This window comes from Carassius gibelio, chromosome B2 (assembly GCF_023724105.1).
Source record: "Carassius gibelio isolate Cgi1373 ecotype wild population from Czech Republic chromosome B2, carGib1.2-hapl.c, whole genome shotgun sequence".
NCBI classification, from domain to species: Eukaryota; Metazoa; Chordata; class Actinopteri; order Cypriniformes; family Cyprinidae; genus Carassius; species Carassius gibelio.
Window position 1 is genome coordinate 21,836,317 of NC_068397.1, and position 22,527 is coordinate 21,858,843.

At 29.8% G+C, this 22,527-nt stretch overlaps 1 protein-coding gene across 5 annotated transcripts in view; it reads left to right on the forward strand.

Annotated features, from left to right (window-relative positions):
• The window catches only part of LOC127951248 (M1-specific T cell receptor alpha chain), a 48,541-nt gene that overhangs the window by 8,545 nt on the left and 17,469 nt on the right, over window positions 1-22,527 (forward strand). The window contains exon 1 of one of the 5 annotated variants that reach the window (XM_052549066.1): window positions 9,695-9,782. The exons of the other annotated variants lie outside the window; for them this stretch is intronic. Coding sequence (XP_052405026.1) covers window positions 9,710-9,782 — 73 coding nt within the window. The 5' untranslated portion in view covers window positions 9,695-9,709. Of the gene's footprint in view, window positions 1-9,694; window positions 9,783-22,527 lie in introns of those variants that run through there. 5 annotated transcript variants of the gene reach the window in all.

The window sequence follows — 22,527 nt, forward strand, 5'->3', positions numbered from 1 at the left end:
TGTGTGTGTTTTTTTAGCAATACCTGTAGATTTGCGTTGTATGTGACGAGATTTTGATATGCGGTGTTACATTGTGTGTATACTGGAGGTGCAGGAAAGATTATTTTTGGGAAAGGCACAAAATTAACAGTTGATTCAAGTAAGTTCATTATATTTTGCACTACTTGTATGTACAGAATTCAATCTGAGTCAAATGTGTTAAGAAAGTTTTTTTTTTTTTCATCAATCCCAATCGTCTTTTGCCATTTAAAAAGATCTACGCAAAGACACTTGATCAAATGCAAGTTGGACAAATGTTTTAGTCTAATTAGTAATTAGTTAAACTTATTGAATTCATTATGCATAAAGACTGACTTTTCTGATTCAATTTTGAAACAAAATGTAAAACAAAATCAGCGTTTTCATTTCAATAACAGCATTTAAAAAGTTGTTAGGGAATACTTATTATAATAAAATCTATACCAGTTAAAATGTTGTAAAACATACTTGGTCTTATAAGCTAAAATGCGTTAAGGATATTAAACACTGTCGCTATTACACAAAGGACTTTATAGTTACAAGTTGGACCGTATAGTTATGATTGTAGGGTTCGACAGCGCAATGGCTGACTAGTTTTTGTTGTTTGGTTTTGTAATGTGTGAATACTGGTGGAATCAATAAGCTTATATTTGGCACAGGCACAAAGCTGCTCATTGAAACAAGTAAGTTAATTGTTATCATCTTCAAGTAGAGTACAGCAAATTCCTGATGTTGTAAACATTTTCCTAGTTTTAGTTAAAAGTAAAACTGGTTTTGGGAAAAGTTAATTGTTAACTCATGTTAACTTTTGAGTATTTTATCGGTAACATCTAAAAGCAGGCAGCATGTTTTTGTGTTACAATTAAACTGTGTGTGACTGGTACTGGAATACAGAAAATAATATTTGGGAAAGGCACAAAACTCAATGTAAATGCAGGTAAAATTAATTTGATTTCTCACTTATTTACTCGAGAGCACTGGTATGGGTATATATATGATAGTATTTTACAATAAGATACATTTTTTGCCACTAGAAATCATGAAACAAAACATGGAAGATTTTACAGCATTTTCAAATAGGTTTATGTTACTTAAAATACTATTGTTTATAAAAGAAAAGTAAAAATAATGGTATTGGGAAGTCCTTCATGTTTCAATCCACTATATTTGTATTTATTAATATAGATTTATAATATAATTAATTTAAATATTTATTTATCATATATTGTACATTACATATCAGTAAAGTATATTATTAAGATAACAATTTAATTAGTTAATCATATGTAGTCCTTAATAGAAACAAATTTATATTTAACCATACATTTCATATGCTAGGAAAATGGTTATTTAGTGATGCACTTTTAAGTGTCATTTATTACTACAACTTAAAATTCATATTTAATACCCTTTATAAATTATAAGTTTACAAATTAATCGTTGACTGTCCGAGAAAGCCTTTCAAGTACTGTAGTTTTTGCTTGGTAGTCCTATGCTGTGTGACTTCTGGAAGTGGAAATTTCAAGCTTTTCTTTGGGACGGGCACAAAGTTGATAGTTGAAACAAGTAAGTGTTTTCTGGGATAAGTAGTAAAACAGGAATGTTAGTAAAATAACAAGTTTTAATGCGTATAACAGGAATGCACAGCAATATACAAATGTAATACATTTAAAATTAATCATATTTTAATAAAGTCCTCAAGAAAAAGGACTTAATTTATAAAAAAGTACTCAATGTTGTTATTTAGAAGCGTGCTTTTCACTAATGGAAATTCATTAGAGTGATTTAAAATACATGTTTATACCTTATCAATTACAAGTTGTCATATTAATCAGAATCATTGAGGAGAATAAAGTTTAAGGGCAGCTAGTTTTTGCTTAGTAGTCATATATTGTGTGACTAGAAGTGCACTTGACAAGCTTATCTTCGGGAAAGGCACAACATTGATAGTAGAAACAAGTAAGCTGATTATCGGTTCTACATATTGTGTTCTTATTTAGTTTTTGCCACTTAATAATCTTGTTCCTTTGTCCCAGAGAGAATGTTTCTTAAAAAATAAAAGCATGTAAATCTAAAATTACAACATGCATCATTTCAAGCACGTATTTGTGTAGCTGTTTAACAGTGTGTGACTCAGACAGGATTACAGAAACTGATATTTGGGAAAGGCACAAAGCTCACTGTAAATGCAGGTAAACAATGTTTATATAAATAATTTCGATATTTTCGACATTCTCTACATTTCAAGGGTTAATTTAGCAAAAAGTCAAAATCATTATTATTGATTTCCCTACATCAGGTTTCCAGATCATGATATATATTTTTTAGGCTTTTACATATTTAATAAGAATATTTGACAGTTTAATTCTTAAGATAAACTAACACATGAATTATGACAGTACAAAAGTGCATATACTTGGATACTGCTCCTGCTTAATAAGATTATAAAAGTGCATTCATGTGAAGTGAAATCTGATCGTTGCTAATTATTATTTTAAGAAAAGTTGATAGGCCACTCAGACCAAGTAGTTTTTGTTTGGTGGTCTTACATTGTGTGACTTTTGGAGGTGGAGGAAACAAGATTATCTTTGGGAAAGGCACAAAATTGATAGTTGAAACAAGTAAGTTTATGAATATTCTTATATCCTTGTATTTGAAATCGTTCCTTTATAAATGTCATTTATTTTTTATTTCCTCCATAAGTTTACCCTCTCTCTCAATGTCTTGTATTTTTTTTATATTTTGATTTAAGATAATTTATAATGCATGTTTAAAGAATACTACGGCAGAAATAATGGATTCATTTTTACTTCAGACCCAGTAGAAATGTTGGAATGTTAAATACCGAAGTCATTTTTACACATTAGATCTAAATCTAGCATTAAATTGAGATTTATATTCTGATTCTTGTCTTTGTTGGTTAAACATTTATTTTATTATTGGAGGCCGTTTACAATTTCAGCAAAAGTTCCCTCTGTCTGGAAACATTAGGACAGTTTTATATAGTGATCTAGCATCTTGGGTATCTCTAGTTTTTGGTGTTTGGCTTCATAGTGTGTGACTGGAGGTGGATTCAATAAGCTTATATTTGGGACAGGCACAAATCTGATTATCGAAACAAGTAAGATCATTATTACTCCCTATACACCAGAAGTACCATTGAAATGATGTTGTTTGACATGTTTGGTGTTTTAAAAAAAACTCTTGAATAGGACAAAATAGGATAAAATGAATAGGAAAAAATCTGTTAACATCAGAGCTGATTTAATCCTAAACTAATCATTACTGAAGCTCTTTGTTTTTGTATTAATATTCTATATTAAATTAGTGTTTACTTTTAAGCAGTCAGAATGTTTTTGTGTAGCTATATAACTGTGTGTGACTGACACTGGAGTAAGAAAACTTATATTTGGGAAAGGCACAAAGCTTTTTATAAATTCAGGTAAAACTCTTTTCACTTTTTACAAGAAATAACGCAAACAAACATCGATTCACTTTTACAAGGACTTACAGTATAGTGCACATAGATTAAGGTTATAATAAAATATGGAATTAGGAACTTAAGCAATGTTGAATCAAATCGTGTCAATGAAACTAGAGGAATTTTTAGAAAATTAGCATTTAGACAAACATTAACATCTAATATCATAATCTTAATACTCTTATAAGTAACCAGTTAGTGTTATGATGTTTCGTACTGTGTGAATGATGGAACTGGATATGGGAAGCTGATTTTTGGCTCTGGCACAAAATTATATGTTCATGGAAGTGAGTATAAAGAATCCCACTTTTTTTGTTATTACTAATGCTGTTAATTTTGCATAAAAATGGCAAGTGTTGGTAAAAGCTTTTTTTTCATGCATAAATATACATACGTAATATGTAAAATTCATAGCCAGTGATAAAATTGTATTTATAATTTAATTAAACTTTAATGCCTTGAATCATATTCACAAAAACAGAGCAGTGGTAGATGTGTTAGAAGGTTTTGGTGTTCTGGTCTTATATTGTGTGACTGGAGCTGGATATAAGATCATCTTTGGGACAGGGACAAACCTGATAATCAAAACAAGTAAGGTTATTAATGCTAAGCCTTATATATTTATTTTAATTTATGATTAATTATAAACTTTTGTAAGCGATCCAGAAAAAAAATGAAAAAGAATCTTTCTAAGCGGTGAAGTCAATACTTATATTTACAGAGGAAAACAACACTGTGGAAAAAAAAGAAAATCTTTAAAACTTAAGGTAAAAAATTGCAGCTGTTCTTGACAGAAGTTAAAGTATATTTGACAATTTAATTCTCAAGAGAAAATAACACGTATATAAAATATTCCAACAAAGTCATGCACCGCTTCAATACTGCATAGCGTAATACGATTATAAAAATACTTTCATGAAGTCAAAACCGATAATTGCTAATCATTAATTTATGAAAGGTTGATAGGCCACTCAGACCAAGTAGTTTTTGTTTGGTGGTCTTGCATTGTGTGACTTATGGAGGTGGAAACTACAAAATTATCTTTGGGAAAGGCACAAAATTGATAGTTGAAACAAGTAAGTTCATGATTTTCAGAACTTTGTGTCATGACAGTTAATATAATGGATGTTTAATAAAATGTTTAGCATTAGTAGAATTCATTTTTATTTTAGACATAATGGGAATATTGGGTCATATCAGCAAAAATGCACTACATACAATATTGCTGTCATTTTTACACATTACACTTAAATGCGATCTACATTCTGATTCTGTTTTGGTTGGTCAGACATCTATTTTTTCATCAGAGGGGATTCAATGTTTTAGTACTAAATTCCCTTTATCTGGAAACAGTTTTTACTAGTTTTACAGAGTGATCTGAAGCATCTGGGTATCCCTAGTTTTTGGTGTTTGGTTTTGTAGTGTGTGACTGACAGTGGATTCAGTAAGCTTATAATAGGGCCAGGCACAAAGTTGATAATCAACACAAGTAAGTGAATTATTCCTTAGTACACTCTAAAGGTACCAGTGACAAAACATTGTGAAAAGCTTTCGTTTTTCTTCTCTAAGATAAAACTTTAAATAATAAGTAGGACAAGCTCTATAGCATGAGCATAAAACTGCTTAAAATCCTAAACTTTGTTTGTAAAAAAAATGTACTAAAGCGCTATATTTTTCCATTAAATTCTATATTGAATTAGTTAGTAATTGAGTAGCATGTTTTTGTGTAGCTATATAACTGTGTGTGACTAGAACTGGAGTAAATAAAGTAATATTTGGGAAAGGCACAAGACTTTTTATAAATTCAGGTAAAACTCTTCTTTTTTCATATATCTTTTTCCAAGAGAAAACACAAAAACCAACATTGACTCACTTTTACCAGAAATTTGTAAGATATGATAGCCAGCGATAAAAATGTATATATTTTTTTAATTAAACTTTAAAATTCCTTAAAGCAGATTGATAAAAACAGCGATGGTACATGAGTTAGATGGTTTTGGTGTTGTGCTCTTATATTGTGTGACTGGAGCTGGAAATAAGTTCATCTTTGGGGCAGGTACAAAGCTAATAGTCGAAACAAGTAAGTTTATTAATGCTAATGAATGGGTATATATTTTATGATCATATTATATTTCTATAATTTATATTAGTTTTTTATTGAGCTGTTTTATTTGCTTCTTTGTGTCATAGACATTCAAAAAAAAATTAAACAAAATCTTTCTAAGCAGTTAAGCTGATGTTAACGCTGACTGGTGAAAACTACAAAACAACAGTGTAAAATAATCCATAAAAATAACGGTAAAGAAACAGCAGCTGTGGCTGACAAAACATCACAGTAAAAATACGGTAGCAACATTTTAGGAGTAACTGAAGTATTAAAATCTTTAAAACATACGTGGTCATAAAAAGGCACATGTAGATGTTACTTTTCCACAAGTTAAGTTAATACTAATATAAAGAAGGTGCACGGTGTTGTACACACAAAACAAATCATAATTACACAACATAAGATGTAAAATAAAATCCTAAAATACATAACTGATGAGAAAAAAGCTAAGACGAAACAGTGAAAAACCATCAAATGTGAAGTGACACACAAGGAATTCTGGCATTGTAGGTTTAGATTTATTTATTTATTTTTACTTTGAAAAACAGTATTTTACTTTAAAAGTACATCTTTTTGTAATATAGTTTCTCACGCATTTAGTAATTTAACTTACCATTAACAAATTGACAAGTTTTTACCATAGCGTAAAGTTATTGTTTTGGTATATGTTATTGTGTGACTTCATCTGGTGTCAGACAAATCTATTTTGGCTCTGGGACCAAACTGATTGTTCAAACAAGTAAGTGTTTTTAGAGTCTAAAAGAAGAGTAAATATGTAAAAATCCTAAAAAACTACAACAACAACAAAAACCTTTTCAATAATACATATTAAGATATGAATCAAATACCAGTTCATCATGTGTAGTCCTTAATAGAAACTAATGCATATTTAACCTTGCATGCACTATGCTAGTAAAATGGCAAAATATGCTTGAATACCAAATGTCATGCACTTTGAAATCCATATTTAATATCCTTTATCCTTGACTAATTAAGAAAGTCTTTCAAGTAGTTTTTGCTTAGTGGTCTTATGTTGTGTGACTTCAGGAGCTTACAAGCTTTTCTTTGGGACAGGCACAAAGTTGATAGTTGACACAAGTAAGTGTTTTTTTTTTTAAGGCATAAAACATTTTAATATATATAGTGGGTTTATTTAGATTAGTAAAGAGGTATTAAACAAGACATTTATATTTCTGAAATACCAGCAAAATGAGTATTTTCAATGTGCTGTTTACTAATAATCATGCATTATTGTGCTTTAAAATGCATATTTAAAATACCTTATCAATTGCAAATGGTCATATTAGTCATTAAAATGTATGAAGTTACTGGTAAGGTAGTTTTTGCTTTGTTGTCATACATTGTGTGACTTCTGGATCTGGACTTTACAAGCTTATCTTTGGGAAAGGCACACAATTGATAGTTGAAAGAAGTAAGTTCATCATAATCATTGATAATTAATGTGTTCTGATTCTTTTTTTGTCGCTGTTTTAATCTTATTTTTGTTCCAGACAGAAAGTTCTCAAAATAAGTAAAGCAATACAAATGTAAATGTTGAATTCTTCCATGATCTGTCATTTAACATAGCGTCTTTTCAGTTTAGGGTAGTTTTAGTTTTAGGGTTTTAGGGTATTAAAACAAAATTTACCTGGTACCCTGTACCCTGTCTTAGGTTAAGGAATGAATACAACATGGACATTAAGTGAAATGTATTAGCTTTCTTTCAGTGGCAGATTTACAACATATTGTTGAGGAAGTTATTGTAGGAATGAAATATAATGTGTGGCTCTGGAACTAAACTAACCGTTGAAAGTAGTAAGTGATTTCTAAAAAATTTGGAAACATTTGTTGGAAATTATTATTTCTGCCATAATATAGATTGTTTAATGTATAAAGCAGTATATTTTACAGCAGTATAGAAATACCAAATTAATTTGATAATGAGTTATATATTAATCATATTGGATCATAACATTTTAACTATAACGTTGAACTGATTAATAATAGTGGGGAACATTAATAACTGAAGATTTATGGTATTCTGGTTTGATAAAGCTAGAGTCTTTTAGTTGTCATCGTGTGAGGGATTTTGCTGTGCTGTTTCATACTGTGTGAATTTTGGAGGTGGACAAAAGCTTATTTTTGGAACAGGCACAAAACTAGTAATTCAAACAAGTAAGTTTATTTATTTATTTTTGTACATTTGCGGGATATTTGTGCAGATTTGACTTATTGTGCAGATTTATTGTCTGTGGTCCATGATATTTACTGGAATGTCTTGACTTATTAACTTTAATATTGCCATCAAAAAAAAATGTTTATTAAATAAACCCACCTTGTTTTAGTGTATACCTAATGTGAAAAAAAATATCTTTAGTCTAAGGCACAAATAGTGATCGTTAACTTTAATAGTCTATGTTTTTAAGGCTAATTAGTTTTTGCTCTGTGGTCCCATACTGTGTGACTACTGGAGCTAATATCAATAAACTATTCTTCGGGACAGGCACAAAATTGATCATCGGAACAAGTAAGAAGGAAATAATTATTTTACTTTTATTAGTTAATTTTTAGTAATCTGATGGGTCTCTCAAAATTTTTCATTTTTACTGAGTTTTTGTTTTTTACGCTTTAAGCTAGAATATGGCAAAACACACATTTACAGAGGTTTGAAGTGTGAGATGTTTTTGTGCAGATATATACTCCTGTGTGACTAACACTGGAGGTGTTAAAATTATATTTGGTACTGGAACAAAGCTCACAGTACAGTCAGGTATGGCACAATAATATATACCCAAATTAATTTTTCTTCTCTCTAAAATATCCTGTTGGATATTTTGGTTTCAGAATTAAACTGAAATTGAAACTTAGAAAACCTAAGTTAACCTAAGTTTAAAAGAAAAACAGTTGAATCTAATTGTAAATGCAAATAAATATACATAATTAAAATGAATCCGTTAATAAAAAAAAATGTTAGCAGAACTTTAGGTGATGAAGCTGATTTATTGGGTAAAAATGGAAAATGTTATGAAGCTCAGCACTGTGTGTCATCAAACTATGGAGGGAAATTTATACTTGCCGAAGGCACAAAACTAGTTGTTGATACAAGTAAGTGTGTGCTTTAAGAATGACAATAATACAAAACTCACAGAAAAAAACAAAACAAATTTTGTTCAACTGAAATTCATAGTCAACAACAATTCTGGATATATACAAATGTAGATTATGAAAAAGAATGATGCATTATAACTACATCGAGTGTATACAAGCTTAGTTTTGGCAGAAGCACAAAGTTGATAATTTATTTAAATATTAAGTTAATAATCATAAGTTGGATACTGGCCTCAGGTCTTTGTGATTGAGATCACAATGGAAGAGCAGTCAGAAAATGTTATGAAGTTAAGCACTGTGTGTCTAATAACTTTGGAGGGAAACTCATTTTTGGTCAAGGTACAAATCTGCATGTTGATAGAAGTAAGTGGATTTGTTTTTAAGAATTGTAATATGGAAGTATTTAAAAAGTAGTAAAAATTTTACAAGAACATGTGTGTAAAGAAAAATGAAAGAATGCATGAGAAAGGACAGTTATACTAGCAAATCAAATTAGTTAATGTCCGCTAAAAAGCTATGAATTATTATAAACTGATTAATCCAAATAATTTTATTTGAAATTTAATAGAGGGAAGAATTAATTTTTTTACTCCGGTAGATGTCCAGTAATGTTATTGAATGGAATATATCACTAATATTTTGCCAATATAGTAAAGAGTCAAACGCTCCACTGTAGAGAGTTCTAGTTATTAAGTTTAGCACTGTGTGACTTCTGGAAGTTTATATGGAAAGATAATCTTTGGGTCTGGTACAAAATTAGAAATTCACACAAGTGAGTATATCTACTCGTATGTTGTTTCAAACTTCTTGTGTTAAAAGAAACAAGACTGCACAAGATTATTTGTGGTTATTTGTTCTGCTAAAAATCCATCAGGTTAATTTACATAAAGCAAATAGGTCTTTTTCAATTCTAAGTGCAAAATGTAGAATTTCTAGTATGAATGTTTGTAGAATATGGGTTTATTATGTGAGAGCAGAGTAATTGCTGAGAGGAAATGCAGTGTGTGACTGGAAGTGGAAACTGGAAAATCATTTTTGGCTCTGGAACCAGACTTACTGTTGAATCAAGTAAGTTAATAATATTTTTTATGATGATGTTTTAAATTGAAATGAGAAAAATACTTGGTACAGATTCAGCAGTCCTTAGAAACAATAGGGACTCAAAGTGCTTCCAGACGTTTTTCTTCTGAAGGTTTTTATTTCACAATCCAGCACTCATTTAAATAAAATATAAATCAGTTTGTTTAAATTTTTATATTCAAGAAAATGTCTTGAATATTTTGTAGTGTAATTTCAAAAATGTTGAATCCTCACAGTCTATTGGAATATAGATAGTGTTTTGTAGTAGAGTTATTGTAAAGGAGAACTGCAGTGTGTGAATGCTGGTGGAAACTACAAAATTTATTTTGGTTCTGGAACTAAACTTCACATTGAAACAAGTAAGTGAAAAATACAATAACAAACACAGAAGTGTAATTAACCAAAAATATCTTTGAGACCAGTGCAAAGTTGATAACTGAATCAAGTTTGATAAGAAATTACTAAAAGCTTTTTCATTTAATGTTTAAGACTTTCATCACAATATTCTTTTAGATATCAACCCCACGTGATGTACATCTTTTAATAATAATCATGTTTGTAAAATATGTAAACGCTTAAAATGCTTGATTTAAATAGTGTAGTATTTGTCAAATTAAAGTAAAAAAAAAAACAACCGACCAACCAACGAAAAAAAAATATATATTGTAAAATTGTACTATTAAAAATATATTTTTAATTCCAAACCTTAAAAATAAAGTAATTCCCAGACAGTAGAATGTAGAAATAATCAAAAGATGTAATTTGTATGGTTGCTAACACTGTGTGTCATATTCTGATAAGATCATCTTTGGTCAAGGGATGAAGATTATCGTAAATTCAAGTAAGTGGAAACAAACCTGAATTATTAATTCATCGGTTAATGTATAGTTTTCATTTTTACACGTCATTTTTCAAACAAGACTTCAGGTCTCTTTAGATCATTCAAAATAATGATATTGTCCTGCTTTGTAATATAATTCAGATGTGCATCTGTAAAGCTCTGTAAGACCTGTTTCTCAGGTCTAGTAGATTTTGCTGTGCCGTGTAATAATGTGTGACTTATGGAAGTGGAGTAAACAAAATTATTTTTGGGACAGGAACAAAGTTAATCATTGAAACAAGTAGGTTTGTTTTAATTTTTGTTGAGAATTGCTACCTGGTATGTAGAACTAAATAAAGTTTAGGGTGTTAGTAGTTAGTATGTTTTAGTGCTGCCATGTAAAACTGTGTGACTGATGCAGGAGGGCGGAAAGTGATATTTGGAAAAGGAACAAAATTAACCATCCACTCAGGTAGTGCTTAATTTACATAAATGGATATTTTCATATTCTAATATTAAACACCAACAAAGATAAAATGCTTGACATTGACATTGATTTCTGCATTTAAGTCACATTTCTGAAAATAAACAAAACAAAAAAGCAAACACACACACACACACACACACACACAAAAACCCCTCAGAAATATACTATTAAAATAATTATATTTTGCCTGCAAAACTTAAAAGTAATTGTTTCTCTATAGAGTACAATAAGCACATGTTTTGGAACCAAATTGATTGCGTATCAGTGCATTGACCAGTAATCTTGATGTAGCCGGTCTCTATTATTTTTGTTGTGAAGTTTTTCATTGTGTGAATGATGCGGGATATGGGAAGATTATCTTTGGAACAGGAACAAAATTGATAGTTTCAACACGTAAGTGAACAATCTTGCTGATGATTAAAGTTAAAATTGCATTATATTAGATATTTTTGTCCCTTTTCAGTAAGTTGCTTTAAAATTCTTTTAACAAAAATCAGGTTTTACTAAATCAAACAGTGGCACTGATTAATATATTAATAATCGTAAGTTTTTGTAAAGCCGTGTAACTCTGTGTGACTAACACTGCAGGACGTATAATATTTGGAAAAGGAACAAAACTTACTGTTGATTCAGGTATAGTTCAAATCTCATTACAGCATTTTCAGTTTCTTATTTTTGTATTTGTGTATTTTATGTATTTCATAGTTCTTTTATTTAAACTGGTCTTTAGTAGTTTTTTTTTCTATAGTCATCTTAAAAAATGTCTACATCCTCATTCCTGATAGTTTTTGTTGTGAAGTTTCTTGTTGTGTGAAATCTGGAGGATATGAAAAAATTATCTTTGGAACAGGAACAAAATTGATAGTAAATTCAAGTAAGTTGTTGCCTACTAATGAGTTTTGTTTGATAAATCAGACTTTGATCTCAGATTAGGCTTGATGATTAGGATTAGTTTTAGGCAGTACAGAATATTTGTTCTCTGAAAAATGTTCTCTTGAGATTTTTGAAATGATGCTTCCTGCTGTGTGAATGTGGGATTGGACAAGATCATTTTTGGAAAAGGCACGCAATTAATAATTGAGCCAAGTAAGTGTACTGGAGCACTGTTGTCTGATTCAAACCAAAAATCTAAAGTTTTTGAAATGAATAGCATGACTCTCTTAAACTTCGCAAGCTTTACTGATGTCTAATGCAGAAATATACTTCAAATAATGTAGATCAAAATGCATAGTATCATGTTCCAAATATAAAAATTAACATATTTAACATATTTTTACTTAAACATTTTATACAGATATTATTAAAGTTTGCAAGCACATATAGCAAGCTCATTTGTTCAAAGCCATTGACATTGTATTAAAGATATATATTTTAGCAATTCTTGCATTCCCTGAGAATTAAACTCATGGCTTTTGGCACTATTTTGGGATATGTATATATGTTTTCTGTAGATTTTATTAATTCTAAAACACTTCAAGTAATTGCTGAGGCATTAGATACTGTGTGACTTCAGGGGGAAAACTAACATTTGCCTCTGGAACATCATTGACTGTTCATTCAAGTAAGTGAATATATTTTTAGAATTAACTGACAAAGTAAAAAGCTTTATCACATTTGTTTATCATTGAAAAATGATTGCTAGTCTTTTTGGTGGTAAACTTCATGGTACATTTGTCTGAAATTAGATGATGTGGGTCCACATTCAGGGAGATATTTATGATTTATTGTGTGTAGATTAGGATAGTAGTTTCTGGCATGCTTTAATTAAATTGCTTTAATATGGCCCTCAAAATCTTCCCTTGTTTCCATGCAGCTTTACCTTTTTCTAATTTTTAATTTAACTGGAAAACATTGAATTGTATTGTCAAGGTAAATTCAGCAAACTTATATACACTATATATTTAATCTGCAAAATATCTTTAGTCTATGACACAATTAGTGATCGTTAACCTTAATAGTCTGTGTTTCAAAAGATAATACGTTTTTGCTCTGTGGTCACATACTGTGTGGCTTCTGGAGCTAACATCAATAAACTATTCTTCGGGACAGGCACAAAATTGATCATCGGAACAAGTAAGAATAAAACTATAGCCTTCTTACTTTTATTAAAATGTATTGTGAATGTTAATGATTTTAAACCTGACGGCTAAATCTGGGATCTGTATTCATGTATCAATGCACATAATTCCCTATGCATCTTAAAATAATAATTTAATACAACTATCATAATAATAATAATAATAATAAATAATAATTTATTCAAATGTGAATTAGTATTAAGTGTTCACACTTTATGCTAGCATGTGACAAGAACAGATTGTTTTTATAAGAGTTAGAACTGTGAGATGTTTTTGTGCAGATATATACTCCTGTGTGACTAACACTGGAGGTTATAAAATGATATTTGGGACTGGAACAAAGCTCACAGTACAGTCAGGTATGGCACAATAATATATCATCTCTAAAATATCCTGTTAGATATGCTTAAATATCCTGTTAGATGACACAAATAAATATACATATTCAAAACAGTATGTTGATCAAATAAACTAGCAGAACTTCAGATGAGGAAACCCAGTGGCAGGGTGAAAATGTTATGAAGCTCAGCACTGTGTGTCAACAAACTATGGAGGGAAATTGGTCCTTGGCGAGGGCACAAAACTAATTGTTGATGCAAGTAAGTGCCTGCTTTTAGAATTCCAATAAAATGGAAATTATAAGATGGTATGAAAGTGAGCATTTGTAAAATTGCAATTAGTAAAAAACAACAATAATGGATATTGTGCATATACATGCCAGCCAACGAATGTTTAAAAAACAAATTCAATCAAAATGATTTATTTTCTTAATTCAAATGCCTTCAGGCGAACTCCATAGAGAGAGTTAGAGGTATGAGGTTTAGCAGTGTGTGGATGGTGGAATTGGAAAGCTGATCTTTGGGTCTGGCACAAAATTACATGTTTACTCTAGTAAGTATCTACAATTCTACTCCAAGAATCAGATTAAAGATATATTTCACTGATGTTGCAGTGTTTAGAGACTGGATATTCTTATTATGGATATAATGGTAATTCAATATGATATCAGGTGTAGTTTAGTCGTGTTGAGGGGTTTGTAATAGTGTGTCTACAATTGGTGTAAACACGCTTATTTTTGGGAGAGGTATGAAGGTGATTAATTATCCAGGATTTCTCAGTTAAAGCCTTATTGTAAAACTGTCCTTTCAGAGCTCAGTGTAGTTGGATACTGGCCTCAGGTCTTGGTGATTGAGATCACAATGGAAGAGCAGTCAGAAAATGTTATGAAGTTAAGCACTGTGTGTCTAATAGCTATGGAGGGAAACTAATTTTTGGTCAAGGTACAAATCTGCATGTTGATACAAGTAAGTGGATTTGTTTTTAAGAATTGCGATATATCAATATTCATTACTTGATATGCATAGAAAACATTTATAAAAGTTTGTGATGGAAGTAGTTAAAGAGTTTACACTGGATAGGAAAAAATGTGAAATGATGTAGAAAATTAGGTTGTGTATGAAAGAACAGTTATATTAACAAATCAAATTAGAGATAATGGCCACTATAAAAAGCTGTGATTGACCATACAATGATTAATCCACATAATTTTATTTGAAGTATAACAGGATAAAGTTCATAATATGTACATATTTTGCAAAATATTATGGTAAGAGTTAAACACTCCACTGTAGAGAGTTCTAGTTATTAAGTTTAGCACTGTGTGGATTCTGGAAGTTCATATGGAAAGCTAATCTTTGGGTCTGGTACAAAATTAGAAATTCACACAAGTGAGTATCTAGATCCATATTATCCACCTATTTTTATTTTATATGTTTATGTTATATGTTGAATTTCTTTTCATCGTGTTAATTTATATTTCAAGACTTATTTTTGTACTTTTAAAAATCTTTAACAATCAGGATATTTTATATAAAATAAACAGATCTGCAGTTACACCTAATTTTCCAAGTGCAATTGCAAAATTCGGATTGCTTAATATCGTGTAGAGTAATTGCTTAGAGGAAATGTAGTGTGTGACTGGAACTGGAAACCGTAAAATCATTTTTGGCTCTGGAACCAGACTTTTTGTTGAAACAAGTAAGTCAATTCTTAATTATGTGATGCATTTGTAAAAAAAGAACAAATTCACCTGTGCTTATAAAGAATGGAAGTAAAACGTAATCTAAAAAGCTTTTCTTCTAAATTTTTCCACAATCTAGCCCTCATTTATTTAAAATATTAATGATTTTATAATTACAAAAATATCAAATACTCACAGTCTATTAGAATATAGATAAGTGTTTTGTAGTAGAGTTATTGTAAAGGGGAACTGCAGTGTGTGACTGCAGACGGAACCTACAGAATCTATTTTGGTTCTGGAACTAAACTTCATGTTGAAACAAGTAAGTGATTAATACATTAACAAACAGTGTATCTTTGAGACAGGCACAAAATCCATTTAATAAAAATTTTATTTTAGATGTCATGCTTTAGGTTCTAAGTAGAATATTGCCCACATTATATCTGAATGTTAATTATATTCCCATAAGAAGGTTTTTAGCATATTTGCAGGTAAAAAATCTAATTCTTAAACACTTAAATCTTGCCAAAAACTGTTGTACTCGGCAATAAGAAACAACTAACCAACTAAAAACAAACTCAATTGAAACATACTGTTAAAAATAATTTTATTTTGATTGCAAAACTTAGAAAAGAATATTTTCATCAGGCAGTAGTATGTAGAAATAATCAAAAGAGGTAATTTGTATGGTTGCTAACACTGTGTGTCATATTCAAATAAGATCATCTTTGGTCAAGGGACAAAGGTTATCATAAATTCAAGTAAGTAGAATTAAAGCAATATGAATTATTTATTTATCATTTGACGTATAGTGTCTCTTGTCATTTTCATTTATAATCTCCTGGTTTTATAATACAATTTATTGATGGACCTGTAAAGCTCCGTAAGACCTGTTTCTGAGGTCTGGTAGATTTTGCTGTGCCGTGTAATAATGTGTGACTTTTGGAAGTGGAGTAAACAAAATTATCTTTGGGATAGGAACAAAGTTAAACATTGATACAAGTAAGTTTGTTTTAATTGTTAAAAAAACAAACATTTGACCCGATACATAGGACTCATAAAGTATTAAGCCACATGATGTCTAAACTTTAGGTCGTATTGCATTAGTAGTTATGTTTTAGTGCTGCCATGTAAAACTGTGTGACTGATGCAGGAGGATGGAAAGTGATATTTGGAAAAGGAACAAAATTAACCATCAACTCAGGTAGTGCTTAATTTACATAATAACAACAAAAAAAATATAAAAAGCTTGATATAATCTAAACATTTCAACATTTCAATTATATTTAAACACACACACAACTCAAATAAGTGCCATTAAAAATGCCATTTCAAATAAAGTTTTAAAATTCTAATAAAAAAATGCGTTTATGCGTTCGTTTATGTTTTACTAAATCAGTGGCAGATGTGTTTAAAATAGTGGCACTCATTACTTTATTAATAATCTTCTTAAGTTTTTGTAAAGCTGTGTAACTCTGTGTGACTAACAACGCAGGACGTATAATATTTGGAAAAGGAACAAAACTTACTGTTGATTCAGGTATAGTTCAAATCTATCATTACAGCATTTTCAGTTTCTTATTTTATGTATTTATATAAAATATCCTTTGCAAATAAAAGTGGCAGTTCTGTTTTACAGAATCATTTTATTTCAACCAGCTTTTAGTATTTTTATTTACTTTTTCTTTAAAAAATGTCTGCATCCTCATTCCTGATAGTTTTTGTTTTGACGTTTATCGTTGTGTGAAAACTGGAGGATTGGACAAGATTATCTTTGGAACAGGAACAAAATTGATAGTAAATTCACGTAAGTTTAGACCCAACTAATGAGTTTTGTTTGATAAATCTGACTTTGGTCTTAGATTAGGTTTGAAGATTAGAATTCATTTTAGATACTTCATCTAATATTTTTTTTATTTAAAATTAAAGGAATGACAAATTCTTCAACTTTGCAAACTTTACTGATGTATAATATAGAAATACACATCCATTAATGTAGATCAACATGTTTGACACATTTTTACTTGAACATTTAGTATTTCTTTCTTTTTAAAAAGTATGAAGCTATTACAGTTTACTGAGAAAGTAAAAAGCTCTATAGTTGAGTTTTAAAAGTAAATTCACAATGTAATTCTGACCCTGAAGTCGAGGAATGCTACTGAAGTGCTTTATATTAGTAAAATTATTCTGTATTAGATATTGCTAGGATTTGCACTACTGTGTGACACTTGCTGACAAAATTATATTTGGTCAAGGCACAAAGCTGAATGTTGATAACAGTGAGTAAATCATGACATTGATTTAATAACTGCATTACACATTATCATTGTTGACAATTAATATTGTAACACCATTGACTAAAACTAAATAATATAAGTAATGAAGAATGTTGACAGTAAAAACTGTAGATGTTGGCTATATTAAGAGAAAAATAAAAATAAAATTAATATTAAATATGAAAAATTTCTAGGGGAAAAAATATATATTTTTAAATAAAGTTTTGAGAACGAAGCTGTTTTTGCTGTGAGGGCAAGTACTGTGTGAATGATGGGACTCGGAAGATTCATTTTGGAACAGGGACAACTTTGTATGTGAAGTCAAGTAAGAAATGTATTTCTATTTTGAAGTAGAGGAAAATACAATAAAATAGTTTACACTAACTTTAATACGTAAAATGTTAAGTAATAACAGTAGGCTAAATGTTTAAAAGTAACTAAGAATCATTTAAAGTAATCTCGAATGAATAATCAGATTCTAAAATAATGTTGTTGTTTTTTTCTATTTATAATCAACACATCAAACATGTTTGTACCAGTTGATAAACTGGCCATGTTTTTGTTGTGAGTGTTTCTGTTGTGTGGAGGGTTCTGGGACAAAGCTCATTTTTGGTCAAGGAACCACCCTAACAGTTGAATCAAGTAAGAGATGTTTACTTTGTGTTTATAACCACAGACACCAGTTTGATAAAAATAATTGATCAAAACTTAATCAACAAGTCTTCACATGATGGTAACATTATAGCAAGACGATTTGACCTCCAAGATCACAACTAAACAAATCTAAAGCTTAAAGTAACATCAACAGTGATCGATAATAAAAAAAAATACAATTAAACAAATTTTTAAAAAGCATCAAATTTTGTTCTGAAAATTATGAAGTACAGCAAAGTCCTTGTTGCTTCTGAGGAAGAGTTTTTTGTAGAGATGTTTGTTACTGTGTGAATGATGCAACACGGAAAATCATCTTTGGATCAGGCACAAGACTATTCGTAGAATCAAGTAGGACAACCTTTTGTTTTGTTTCATATACAGTACATTAATAGTAATCTTTAATATTACACAGCAACAATTTCTAATTGATATACTTCAGTAATAAAACAATAGCCACGGCAGCAGTTCAAAATGGGGAACTTGAATTTGTTGAGGGTCTAAGCAGTGTGTGAAATCAAATGTTAAGAACATATTCGGAGCAGGGACAAAGTTAATTGTTCAAACCAGTGAGTACAAACATCTTTATGTTGTATTATCTCAGCTTTGTTTATATTTAGATGATTTCTGTTATTGTAGTCTTAACTAATGAAACAGCAGTGATTGTATGTAGAAAGTTCAATATTACTGAGGCTCCAGTGAACTTGTTTTTGTGAGGGATATTTCTATTGTGTGAATATGGGGACTAGCAGGATCTTGTTTGGAGAAAGGACAATGCTACACGTACGATCAAGTAAGATTCCCATTAGTATTGTTTTTAGGTAGCCTAAGAAAGGTTATTACTTTGGTATTTGATACAGTATGTTGTAAGACAAACACATGTTTATTCCAGTGAGTACTTTTATTAGATATTGATTAATGGCATTTTCAGTATTTATGCGTATCATATGTTGCAGTTGAAAATACTTGGAACACATTAATATTTAATTTACAGGAAAATGGATAATGTTCAATTCAAAATAAACATCCAAACAGACCTGCTTACTCAGTAGTAAACAATAATTAGAGCTAAAATACTTAATATATCTTAAAATAAATCTCATTCCCTAAAATATAATTAAATTAAACTGTTTTACAGTTTGTTATCTACACCTTCATACTAATACATATTCAAGCACCAATTCCTGGTAAACTGGTCCTATTTTTGTTATGACTGTTTCTGTGGTGTGGATGCTGCTGGAAGGACAAAGATCTTTTTTGGTCAAGGGACAACTTTAATAGTTCAGTCAAGTAAGAGTCTATTTACATACATTTCACAATAATGAGATGCGATTAACATTGTTAAATAAAAACAAATAAAATAAAAATAAAACAATTGAAAATAATAGTGAGCCATTTACATTGACACTGTATAAAAATACACAGTATATCATTAAATTATCTTTATTTCTTAATAAAAAACAAGACATAATCAAGTATTTTATCACAGTCACATACTTGTACGGTACTTAATCAAAGGTCTCCCCAAGAACATTTTGTCTGAGTGTTTGTTACTGTGTGAATTATGGAAACAAGAAGATCGTTTTTGGAAGTGGAACAACCCTGACTGTTGAATCTCGTAAGACACATTTTCAGTACATCATATGTGTGTAAAACAAATCCACCAATTGCCACTATTAGAATAATGTTTACTACTAAATATCAATCTTAACTTCAGTCAAAGTAAAGAAATAAAAAGGTTAATAGAATAAAAAGCCACCTTTACTAAGTTAAATATGCTAATAATGTCACATATTATTATATTTTCTGTTTAACCAGTAGTTGAAAATAGTTTGAAATAGCCTTTACTAACCTGTGTAGGTATTAAAACACTGATAGTATATATTTTTTATATTTTCCTGCTTACAATTAAAGTAATTGAGCATGTAAGTTTTCGCTAAGAAGCTGCTTGTATTTGATGTAATTAGCCAAACCGTAACAAAGGTAGTTTTTGTGAGGACTCGTTGTATTGTGTGACTTTTGGTGCAAGCAAGATCATCTTTGGAGAAGGGACGATGTTACATGTAGAAGCAAGTAAGAGACTAATCATGAATTCTAACTTTATACTTCTGTTTGTGTCCAGAGAGAAGCAATTGTAGATTGTAATTGAATTCATAAAATATCAGACTTTAAGAAGAAATAATGAGCGCCTAGGCATTGCAGTTGAATCCAGACGTTGTTGCTCTGGTTTTCAACACAGTGTGAATAACGCCAACAAGATCATATTCGGTCAGGGAACACAGCTTCATGTTAACTCCAGTAAGTGCAGTGCAATTTTTTTAATAAGAAATTAAAAAAATATGTATATAAATTAATGTATAATTGTAAAATATTTTTTTATATAATGGAAGCTTAAAATTGTGTAATGTGAAACTTAAAATGCAAATGGCATTTATAACTGAGCGACCATTATAGTGTCTTTACATGCATGAAAAACATCCATTACTGTTTGTGATGTGCGATTTGAATTCTAAGTCACATTATGTGCCAAAATCAAAAGTCATAAATAATAAAAAATATATATAATTGAATCTTACAAAACATAATAATAACACAAAACAAGATTATTAACACATTCCATATGTTTATCAGTAATCAAACCTGACCATATCATGGCTCTATTAATGTACTTAGTTTTTGCTGAGGCTTTTGTTAATGTGTGACTTATGACAAGATTATTTTTGGAGCTGGAACAAGACTACTTGTGGAATCTCGTAAGAACAAAACATTTATTTCTATGAATTCATTGTTTTAATACAATAATTAATTCTTAGAGTTAACCGTACAATGTTAACACTCTTATAAACATACATTTTTGCTTTGCATTTAACTTAAAAGCTGAAATGTATAAAGAGTCCAAGTATAAGATTTGAAAAGTATAACATAATTTCTTAAACAAGAAAACTTAGCAACAGAATAAATAATAGCAGACAGAATGGAGTGACAGTAAAAATTCATGGCTGTAATGTATGACACAATTTTTTTATTTTTTTTATTTATTTAATATTTAAATTTAAAGGTTTAGTCATGTTGATTAATAAACACTAGTAGCTATAATCTATAGGTTTTATTAATATTTAAAATTAATTTGACATCATTTATAGTAAATATGTTCCCAGAAGCTTTCCAAGTCATTTAACAAGTTTTTGTAGTTCACCAAGTAACTGTGTGACAACTGGAGTAAAGTTAATATTTGGAAGTGGTACTCAACTTATTGTGGAGTCAAGTAAGTGAATTTATTTAATCAAACTTGTTCCGCCTTTTAACTTAAGTTCACATAATTCTCTTTTCAATTTGTTAAAGTAAACAATAAAAAATGAGTTTGGTTAATTTATATTTTTAGACGACCCAAAATGACGTTTGGATGAAGTCTTTATCAATAAGTCACATGTACATAGATTTATAATATATAATAATAGATATTTGTTATAGCAAAAATCACAACAAAACAATTATAAGGCTAAATGTCCATTTGATCGAAGCTTCAAAGTTTGTTGCAAAAATAGCGATGCACAACAGTTTTTTGTAGAGATGTTTGTTACTGTGTGAATGGTGGAACTCAAAAAATCATCTTTGGATCAGGGACAAGACTATTCGTAGAATCAAGTAGGACAACCTTTTTGTTTTATATGAATTTATAGTACTCTTTACATATTTCACAGCAATTTATAATTGATATACTTCAGTGATAAAACAATAGCCACGGCAGCAGTTCAAAATGGGGAACTTGAATTTGTTGAGGGTCTAAGCAGTGTGTGAAATCAAACTTAAAAATCATATTCGGAGCAGGGACAAAGTTAATTGTTCAAACCAGTGAGTACAAACATCTTTATATTGTATTATTTTAGCTTTGTTTATATTTAGATGATTCCTGTTATCATAGTCTTAACTAATGAAACAGCAGTGATTGTACATAAAAAGATCAATATTACTGAGGCTTCAGTGAACTTGTTCTTGTGAGGGATATTTCTATTGTGTGAATATGGGGGCTCGCAGGATCATGTTTGGAGATGGGACAATGCTACACGTACGATCAAGTAAGATTCCCATTAGCTTTGTTTTTTATGTAGCCTAAGAAAGGTTATTACTTTGGTATTTGATAGTCTAATATAAAGTATGACAAACTCATATTTGGTCAGGGAACACATTCTTATTCCAGTGAGTAAATTAGTTTGGATATTGATTAATGGTTCTCAAGAATTATCATTTGTATCAGTTGAAAATGCTTCAAACACATTCATCTTTAATTTACATGAAAATGGATAATGTTTCCGTTTTAGTCACATTTAAAATCATATGAGCAATAACATTAATAAACATCCAAACAGACATGTTTTCCACTGCTTAGTCTGTAGTAAACAA